The following is a 10,704-nucleotide window of genomic DNA, read 5'->3' as shown; positions in this document are numbered from 1 at the left end:
TGTGTCTATGAGTTTCTGTTTCTCATTTGTTTGTCTTGTTCTTTTGTTGTTTTTGCTTTATATACCACACATCAGTGAAATCACATGGTTCTCTGCTTTTTCTGTCTGACTTATTTCGCTCAGCATTACACTCTCAAGATCCATCCATGTTGTCACAAATAATGCTGTAGATCTGCAAAGTCCAGGATGTTCCACACGATCAGTCTCCTTAGCAATGTGTTGGTTTCTAGTGGCCCAAATTCACAATTGGCTATGACTGGGCACCAGGGTTCTTTACTACCAATAGGAAGCACCTCATTTGGATCCTCAAAAATACTTATGACCTTTGAATAGCCAGAAACCACCATGGAAACACAATCCGGATCTGTCTTACTCCTTTGAGTCTTTAACCCTTTCTGAATTTCTTGCAAGAGGTTGCTATAAAAATGGTTGCTTTACCTGTGCAGGCAGAGTGCAAAGAGAAGGGAGGAACCTCTGCACAAATCTCACGTCGCACGTGCACTAACATCTCTTAAGCACAGCCCAAATTGTTCCAGAAAGCATTTAAAAATGTCCCCAAATCCTGGGATGAGTGGCTACTACTAGAAATTGGATCCAGGGTGTTTGGGGTTTGGCATTTTGTTTTTGTTTTGTTTTGTTTTGTTTTGCGTGTGAAGAGGAAAGCTGAAATCCCGGCATTGGCTCAGAACATGTGGGTAGTTAGTCCTGGTACTCTGGTGACCGGATATTCAGGGTCCCCGTTGTAGAGGATTGAGGGACCATCTGATCAGATTCGTGTTTGCTTAGGCTTTTCCCGTGGAGCTCTGCTGTACTAAGGGGTTAATCTTTTGCTGCCTGTCAGGTGGTATCTGCAGCCACCTAAGGAAGCCATGGGACGGCGTCTCCCACCTGATAGCTGCTCAAAGACGCTCCTGGGACTGATGGGGAGGAGGGCCAAAACGGGTGCTGTGCCAGAGCCTTTTCTCGATAGAGCCCTGGCGCGCCTCACAGTTGGCAGACAGAGCAGTAGCGCACGGCGGTAGCAGCACAAAGGAAAAGGCCCACACGGTGGAGATATATGTATGCACATGTGTACCCAGCCCAGTCCGTGCACAGCCCGCACTCGCAGCTGCAAGTGAGGGAGTGTCCAGTGGACACTGATGACGGCGTGAGACAACCCCTAAGTGGGAGGGGTGGGTCTCTATCCGCCCCCACCCCGCCCCCACGGCCTCCCAGCCTAGTCAGGAGAAGGGGGAGGGCAGCAGAACCTCACCCATCCCTGCTTTCCTAGCTCTGGCGGGACGGTTGCCCCTCTCACTCAGGCCCCTCTTGCCTCTGCTTCTCGGCAGAAACCTGGCGGGGAAGGAGGAGGGGCGAGGCAGGAAGGCGCGCGGTGTGCTTTCAGAACCCCAGTGCTGGCAGGAGCACCTAAGTCTCTGTCTCCTCTCCCGCACAGTGATAAGCACACACGGTGACTCCCCATCACTCCCCGGGCCGGAGCGCAGGCTTCCAGCAGGGGAAGCGGCGCAGCTTAGGCACGCGAAAACGGGCGGTGCTTCGGCGCCTGCGCGCCTCCCCGGGAGCCCCTGGAGCCTCTAGCAGGAGGGAAGAGGTGGGCGCTGAGGCGGGTAGCGCGGCGCCAGCCGCCAGGCGTGGAGTGGGCGGCGCGGAGCAGCCCGGCCGCCTCTGATCCTCAGCCCTCCGCGCAGGCAGGCTCAGCGCACCCCACCACCCGCTGGCCGAGCATCCTCCATCTAGACCCTCCTGGGAGGCAAAAAAACCCCGACAGCCCAGGACCACAAATCCAGAGACCTACGTGCTTCCTCGGCCCGGAAGCCCGATGCGCAATTACAGCAAGATTGGGGCAACTTGCTTTTCTCACTTTCAGAGCTGCTTTTTCCTTCTCAAAGCCAGACGTTATGTTGGGAAAGCCGCTCGACTTAATCTTTAATATAATCCCGTGCAGGGCGTAGCGGGCGTCGTCTGGCTGAGCGACCCAGGAGAGTTGGCCTTGGCTGGGAGTGACTGTCGTTTTGTGCCTGGAGAGAGCGAGGAAGAGTGTGAGGGCAGAGCATCGTTTTGGAAATCATCCAGAGCAGCAGTAGAAAGAGTTTCGTGTTGCTTTGTTTTGCTTATACTGACTGGATTTTTTCGGTGAAATGCTATTTTGGTTAAAAGAAGAAATGGCCCCCCAGGAACTCACCCGGCGACTGGCCACAGTGATCACTCATGTCGGTAAATGAAGCTTATTTTCCCTTGCGTTTTATTGATGGAGGGTGGGGGTGCAGTCTGGAGCCTGGTCTCCCCATGTCCTCACTCGCAGCCCAGGGGGAGCGCCCTCCCTGCGAAGACCATGGGGCGCGTGCCTCCACTGCTGCTTGGGGCGATAAGTAACAGGCATCCCTGGGGGCGCGGCGCTCGCGGCCCCGGGGTCCTCACGTCTACAGTAACTGGCATCCCTGGGGGCCCAGCCTGGCCGTGAGGCGGGTGCCTTCACCAGCTGGTTGCCAAGTCTGTTGAGCCCTAAATCGAGAACAACTGGACTGTTGCCATCCGTTACTCGCTTCTGACCGCGGGCCAGGGTGTGGGGAGTTGTGTCGTAGTTTCTATAGTAATGGGAAAGGAGAGGGAACCGGAGGGACGAAGGCCGGTGCTTTCCAGAAGAAAGTACTGCCAAACCACTGGAGGCTTGTTCACAAGAGACCGAAGTGAAATGCATGTTATTCCCTCAGCCTTTCTCTGGACCTCCCCAAATAAAGACACTTCAGGTTGAAAGCCTTTGGATGGAAATGACTAGAATTACTGATTTTCTCTGTTGCTCACTTCACTTTGAGACCCTACCATGAACGCGAATCAGTTTTCATTGATAAAGTCAGTACGTTTTTAACTCAGTGTTCCATCCATTTGTTAAAACTGCCTTCTTTGTATGTATTTGTTAAATCTTGATTCAGTCAGTGAGCCATCATTGCTCTTTGAGCATCTAGTCCGGTGTGTTTGGTACCATAACGATGTGCATCTTGAATGAGACACATGTGAGGATATATTTTGTGAAGGTGACTCATATGGCAAGGCCCAGTTTTGGTGATTGCGTCTTCAAAAAATGTTTCTGGTGCCAAATGTGGCCACTGAACTGGATTTTCTGTAAGAGCAAAGGTCAGTAGAGTCCTACCAGGGGATGGTGAATGTGAAATATTGCTGAAAACAGGATGAAATAAGAAGAAAAATATTTTCTAATAAAACAGAATTTGGAGTTTGAAATATATTGAATGCAAAAATGATTGTGCTAAATACCAGCCTGTGCATGAAATTGTGGTGCAAGAGAAAGATCAGTGGACTGGGGGTATGACCAGCTGCATTTAAATCCTTCCCTGGATAAGTCATTTAACCTCAGGCTGAAAAATGGGGATTTGAATAATTATTGCTTACCCAGTTCTTTGAAATACGATGTGGGTAAAAACACTGTGTACTCTGTGAATGTGTTATTGGCCATCTCTCTGGGCCCTGTGTCACTAAAGATCTTGGGCAGGTGACTGGGCCTCTTTCATCTGTTAAATAAGGAAGTAGACCTGGATGATTATTAAGTTCCCTCCTATTTTTCTGGATGGAGATCTTCTCAAAGATTTGGTAGGCAACATTCCTTGGCTAACACAAGGCTGCCTATGGGGCCCAAGCTATGGTATTTTCTGCCCACCTTGTTCCCACCCTTCTTTCAGAGTCAGCTCCACGCAGGATGCAAACATGAACTTGTGTAGTTTTTGCCCTCAAAGAACTTCTACTGACCCCTTTGCAGCATTCTGTTTCCTGTGAAATCTGATTTGACAAACCTGTGAAATTGGTGGGGCAGACATTATTATCCCCATCTTACAAGCGAAGGAATTGAGATTTAGGAGGTTCATTCATCTTTTAAGGTTTCAGGGGTAAGTGGTAGGCTTGGGACCAGACGGCAGCTCTTCAGAGGCTCTGTTTGGGGAATCTCATTGAGGGGGTCTCTAACCCTGCAACAGCCCTGCCTTCATGTGGGTTGCATTGAGTAGCCAGTGGAGCTTCTGGTAGAGTGGGTTGGCTCTGCATTTGACTGCTCTTTTCAGGAGTTTCCTTGGGGAGCAGCTTCTGAAAGGTGTGATCATGAGTTGGGGAATGGTTGAGAAGTGCTTGGAACAAGGCTTAGCTTAGAACATTCCCTTGGTCCTATGCTAGGCACTCATCTGGGTAACAACACTGCACATCCATATTCACTCTGCCATCTCTGTCCCTTAGCCAGTTCCTCCTCCAGCCTGGGTCTCTGCTCTTTCCACAGTCACTGAAATTTGACAGCTCAGGTCTGGGTCCTGTTGATTCAGTTTCTGAAATATCTCATGAGTCTCCTTCCTCATGTTTATTCCCACTGCTACCTGCCTCTGATGGGCTTCAGGACTTCTTTACCTCCTGACTAACTATTGTACAAGCCTTTTTCCTCTCCTGTGTTTGCCTCTAACCTATACCAGGAATAAAAGAACCCACTAAGAACACAGCACTTGTGTATTCCAAAACCTTTAGTGATACCCTTACGTAGTCATTCTCTGTCGTCTGAAGTGCAAGCTCTTTACTATTTGGCACTCTTCTTGTCTTATCTCCCAATACTGGTATTTCTATACTTATCGTTAGTCAACTTGGGCCATTCAGCTCTTCAGCTTTGTTCCACTGTCTTGTCCAACTCGGTTCCCACCTGTAAACTTTTGCTTTCCCTCCATCTGGAATGATCCCTTAATATATTTCTTCTCACAGAAATAGTATACACCTTTCAAGCCCAATTCAGTCCTTCTCTCCAGGTACTTTCTCTGATCCTATGAGTGGGGCATAATGACTCCTGTTTTTGATTTCCCAAGTAGTTCCCCTGTGTGTCCTAGCACAGGGCCTTCCTAGAAAAAGATGAAAAATAAATTCCTGAGTAAATTAATGACTTGTTGTGCCTTGGAATGGACCTTGAGTATTGAGTAATGCTGGGCAAGTTTTACACTTTTAAGGACAGCTCCGAAATATTTGTGGATATCTCTTTTGCCTCCTAAACCCCATTTTCAAGTTAACATTAAGCCCTTCAAGTGTTCTCCATATGATGAGGTTCACTGGGGAGACTTCCTTCTTTGGATTTTGTTAGTTTGTTAGGAACCCTCCTAAAATATGCAGCTCACATGTGAATACTGTCCAGATGTGTTTTTACCCATGCAGGACAACTAGGACTATCTTCTCCCCTTTATTCTGGACTATAGAACCACATTGTTTCAATTACAGAATTTCAGAATCAGAAAAGAGTTGTTTGATTTTCTCCACTGCATCCCTTTCATTTCTTTAATCCTCTCTGCAACTATTGCTGCACAGCTATTTATATGCAGAGGTGCTGCCTAAGTACACATGGATTTTCTGCTAATGTACCTCAGATTCCTCTAGGATTTTGATAGACAGTGCACATATGGCTCACATGGGGCTTCCAGTCAGTGGAAAACTTTAGTCATCCAGCTGGGATTATGTGTCAGTAATCTCTCACGAAGGCTTCACATTTCCCCTCCAGCTCATGTCCCACCTTGTCATCTCATACCGTGTTTCCCCGAAAATAAGACCTAACCAGATAATCAGCTCTAATGCGTCTTTTGGAGCAAAAATTAATATAAGACTGGGTCTTATTTTACTATAATATATGACTGGGTCATATAATACTGGGTCTTATATTAATTTTTGCTCCAAAAGACGTATTAAAGCTGATTGTCTGGCTAGGTCTTATTTTCTGGGAAACACGGTATTAGAAGTAATGATTTTGATCTTACTCTATCATTGTTCTAAAATAGTTTCATATGTTTGCTTATGCCCAATTAAACTGTAAAGCAGAAGAGAATATCCTTTGAGACATTTCTTAAATAATTGGAGATTGGATTGGTGGCTGTTTTGGTGATAAAAGCTGTAGGATTTTGACTTGTAACCCAGGTCACTACTTTTAGGATGCTATCGGCATTGGTAACATGCAACCAGAAGAAAGCCAGACTGAGAAATTCAGCCATGACTTATTATTCTACGGTGTAGTAGTGGCTAAAATGCTTAGGATGCATGCCTCAGCTATTGGTGCGAAAGGGAGGATCTAATTAGAGTATTTGCTGCTCAGGTGGGAATGAACCCAATGGGGACAACTAGGCAACCTAGAATAGTGACTTCATCTACCCCCAAAGTGAATTAACTTCATCTGAGCCACTTTTCTATTAGGCTCTCTAGACGCTGTGCCTAGGGCTTATGAATTCTTCAAGGTCTGTTAAAAATGTTTGAAAACTAAAAGAAATTGATTGACAACTAAATTGCAAAGTACAAATAAAATTTAAGAAATGATTAAATATCTACAAAAGCTCTCTTGCCCACAATAAAATAATATTTCATTGCATAAAATAACAATGTATAGTTGGAATTCCACTACAAATGCTCCTCGACTTATGATGGGGTTATGTCTTGATAAACCTATTGTAAGTTGAAAATATCATAAGTCAAAAATGCATTTAATACACCTAACATACTGAACATCACAGCATTGCTTACCTTAAATGCACTCAGAACACTTACATTAGCCTACAGTTGGACAGTTATCTTGAGTTTCATCTCAAGAATTGTTGCCTTCTTCTTCTCTCACTAGGAGACACAGATGGAGGTTTTATAGACATGATGGGATGTGAAAATACAAAACATGATATCCAAAAAATGCAGATTGAAAAGTATTTTTGATCTGTAGGTTGGGAATCTGTGGATGCAGAGGGCTGACTGTATGCATTGATCTCTGCCATTTTATATAAAGGACTTGAGCATCCACAGATTTTGGTATCTGTGGGGTTTCCTGGGACCAAATCCCCGCAGATACTGAGGGACAACTATAGTTAAGTTTGGGGGAAGCCAAAAGTTATATATAGATTTTCAACTGTGTGGGAAGTCAGAGCTTATAACTCCCACATTGTTCAAGGGTCAACTGTTGTTGCACGTGCCCACATTACAAAATAAGAATGAAAGATATCAAATGAGTAGCCCAACCTTTCACATTAAGATACTGGAAAAAGAAGAGCAACCTAAATCTAAAGCAGAGGAAGGGAAATAATCAAAATTAGAGGAAATTAATGGAATAGAGAATAGAAAAACAATATAGAAAATTAACATAACCAGATGTTGGTTAATTGAAAAAATTAAAATTGACAAACCTTTTGCTAGAATGAACAAAATGGAAAAAAAAGAACTCACATGACTAAAATCAGGAATGAAAGGTGGGACATTACTACCAATTTACAAAAATAAAAGGATTGTAAGGGAATACTATGAAGAACTGTATGCCACAAATTAGATAATCTAGATGAAGTGGACAAATTCCTAGAAATACACAAACTACCAAAGCTGACTCAGGAAGAAATAGAAAATCTAAGTAGACCTATAACAAAAGACTGAATTAGAAATTAAAAAAAAAACTTCCCACAGAGAAAAGTTCAGCAGCAGATGGCTTCACTGGTGAATTCTACCAAACATTTAAAGAAGAATTAATACCAATTTTTCAGAAGATCTTCCAAAAAAATAGAAAAGGAGAGAATATTCCTCAAATCATTTTATAAGGCCAGTATTACCCTAACACCAAAACCAGACAAAGACAAGAAAAGAAAACTACAGGCCATTATCTCTTAAGCATATAGACACAAAAAGCCTCAACAAAATACTAGCACCAAATCCAGCATCATATGTAAAAGGATTATACACCATGTCAAGTGGGGTTTATCCCAGTAATGCAAGGTTGGTTTAACATCTGAAAATCAATTGATGTAATACACCATAACAATAAAGGACAAAAACCGCATAATCATCTCTGTAAAGGCAGAAAAAGCATTTGACAAAATTTCATACCTTTTTGTTATAAACAAAACAAAACAAAACACTCAACAAACTAGGACTAGAAGGGAGTTTCCTCAACTTCACAAAGGCTATTTTTTAAAAACCCATAGCTAACATCATAGTTAATATTGAATGCTTTCTCCTTAAGATTGGGAACAAGATGAGGATGTCTATCCTCACCACTTCTATTCAGCATTGTACTAGAGATTCTAGCTAGGGCAATTAGGCAAGAAAATGAAATAAAAGACCTCCAGATAGTAAAGGAAGAGGTACAACTATCTGTATTTGCAGATGACATCTTGTATGTAGAAAATCCTAAGTAATGCACAAAAAAACTATTAGAATTAATACATGAGTTCAGTGTTTCAATATACAAGGTCAGTATACAAAAAAAATTTCTGAACATTAGCAATGAACAATCTGAAAATGAAATTAAGAAACATTTAAATTTACAATGTCATCAGAAAGAACAAGATACTCAGGAATAATTTTAATAAAAGAGGTGCAAAACATGTACTATAAGAACTATAAATCATCATTGAAAAAATTAAAGAAGCCCTAAGTAAGTTGAAAGGCATCTCATGTTCGCAGATTAGAAGACTTAATTTGTTAAGATGGTAATATTCCCTGACTTATTCAACAAAGACTTCAGAGTGAAAAGCATATCCTAGTTTCTTAAGTGAAAATTACTTTTCCTTATTGGAGGCTTATTTAAACTGGATTTATTTTTGGGTTACAACATTCATAATAAGTCATGAGCTTTTGTTGTTTGTGTTGTTGGATAGTGTTTTGTTTATCTGTTGTTGGGTAATAAACTACTCCAAAATTTAGTGCATTAAAACAACCACAATTTAATAATGTCTCATGATTCCCTTAAGTGGTTGTAATCAGACAGCAACTGGGGCTGTAGTTGGGGCTGTATGGCTGTCACCTTGGTGTTCCCTCATATGGTCTCTCTCTTCATGGTGGTATCTCATCTTTCAGGGCCTCTCTTTGTGGCCCTTTCTCCAGCAGAGTAGTTTGGACTTTTTACCTGGAAACTCAGGTTTCCAATAGGGATGAAGCAGAAGCTGCTAGGACTTCTTGATAATTAGGCTTGAAGTCCCATTTAGTCACTTCTTCTGAAGTCTATTAGTCAAAGCAGTTCTAGGCCCAGCCCAGATTCAAGGGGGAGGGGAGCATAAGTCCCACTTCTTAATGGGAAGATGGGCATGCCCATCCAGAGAGGGGTGGAATTGTTGGTTGCTGTATTCATTTTCTATGGCTGCTGTAACAAATACCGCAAACTGAGTGGCTTAAAACAGCACAAATTCATTTTCTTACAGTTCTGTAGCTCAGACATTGACACAGGTCTCGCTGGGCTAAAATCAAGGCATCAGCATGGTGACATTTCTTTCTGGAGGTGCTGTGGGAAAATCCTTTTCCTTGCCTTTTACAGCTTTTCAGAAGCGCCCTGCATTCTTGGGCTTGCATTCTGGATGCCTTTCCTCCATCTTCAAAGGCAGTGACATCTGGCCAGTGTTCCTTGTGTTGCCATCTTTATGGTTTTCTCTCTTGTTGCCCTCTTTCCCTTTTAAGGACCCTACTGATTATATTGGGTCCTCCTTATTTTGAGATCAGCTCATTAGCAGCTCTAATTCCACCTGTAACCTTAATTTCCCTTGCCATGTAGCCTAACCTACAGTTTCTGGGTGCAGATATCTTGGGGGGTGGGGGAAGGCTTTTGTCTGCCCACCACAGTTGCCACTTAGGAGACTAGCTACCTCATTGTTCCATTGAGCATTGGTGATGTATACTGTGACTTATGCCTTTGAACTGTTCATATTTGGATTGTGAAGGAGGAGGAGGAATAGAATTTCAGTTTAGTGGTAACCTGAGTCAGGCATTGGATTTACTCAGATATAATGTGGTGCTGTATTTATGATGTGAAATGTCAGCTTTTGCTGAAGGGTACCAAGCAACTATTGATCAAAATTTTGTCGTAACAACTATTCATGTTATAGAGAATGGTTATTTATTAAATCAGGATTCCTTAGAATCAGTCTAAATAATATTTATTCTAGAGGTGATCATTTTCTCTGCTGTGGAGAATATCAATGGCAAGTCCTGCCTTTCCAGACATGAAATAAGGCTGCACCCAGGCTTTACCAGCAAACAGCTGTGTAGCCTTTAGCACATCACTTTGCCTCTGAGTCTTAGTTCCCTCATCTGTAAAATGAGGGTAATAATACCCACTCCACAGGATTGATGGAAGATGAATATCTAAATTGTGCCTTGTGAGTGCTTAGTACCTGTTGGAGGGGAGAAACACACCTGATATGACCAGAAATGCCTAAGTTTCCTTCAAGCGAGTCCAATCAGATTCTCCAGAAAGAGAATCTGTACAGAGAAACCCTGAGACTGAGAGTCAGTTAGTGTTTGTCTCTGGCGCTTGAAGGGAACAGAGGCTGGGAGCAGCCATCTGGGGCCCAAACCCACTGATAAATGAATAGAGAGCTGGTCTGCAGAGACAAGCAGAAGAATGGTACAGACACCAGAGGTGTCCTATCAGCTGTGGGTTCAGAAACTGGCTTGGTCTAGGGATTGGGGAAAAGTCTTCAGAGAAGAGGGCTTTAGGCTGTGTAGTCACCTCAAAACAATGTAATGACTTGGAAAACACTGATTTGATGCTTTCGATCTTTAAATCAGTAGGAGTATGAAATACTTGAGCAGTGTTAAGGGCTGACTCTGGGCAAAATAGAAACCTTGCCCTATGTTCAGTGTGCTTCTCCTTTCTTTGGCGTACACTCCAAGGTCCACTGCTCTTACGTGGCTACCTAGTGCTCAGGCGCCACAGGTACCTTAAGATAC

The 10,704-nt window shown here is 43.4% G+C and overlaps 1 protein-coding gene across 13 annotated transcripts in view; it reads left to right on the top strand.

Annotated features, from left to right (window-relative positions):
* Positions 1-1,267: 1,267 nt before the first annotated feature.
* The window catches only part of MCF2L2 (MCF.2 cell line derived transforming sequence-like 2), a 209,650-nt gene continuing 200,213 nt past the window's right edge, over positions 1,268-10,704 (top strand). For 5 of the 13 annotated variants that reach the window (XR_012494951.1, XR_012494952.1, XR_012494953.1 and 2 more), the window contains exon 1: positions 1,269-2,214. Coding sequence is in view for 10 of the 13 variants with exons in the window: in XM_074328533.1 (XP_074184634.1) it covers positions 2,139-2,214 (76 nt within the window). In the remaining 3 variants the exon portion in view is untranslated. Of the gene's footprint in view, positions 2,215-10,704 lie in introns of all 13 variants that reach the window. The other 8 variants (XM_019735799.2, XM_019735800.2, XM_019735804.2 and 5 more) reach the window with 6 other exon arrangements.

This window comes from Rhinolophus sinicus, linkage group LG01 (assembly GCF_036562045.2).
Source record: "Rhinolophus sinicus isolate RSC01 linkage group LG01, ASM3656204v1, whole genome shotgun sequence".
Lineage (NCBI taxonomy): Eukaryota > Metazoa > Chordata > Mammalia > Chiroptera > Rhinolophidae > Rhinolophus > Rhinolophus sinicus.
This window is presented reverse-complemented; position numbering and strand designations above follow the sequence as displayed.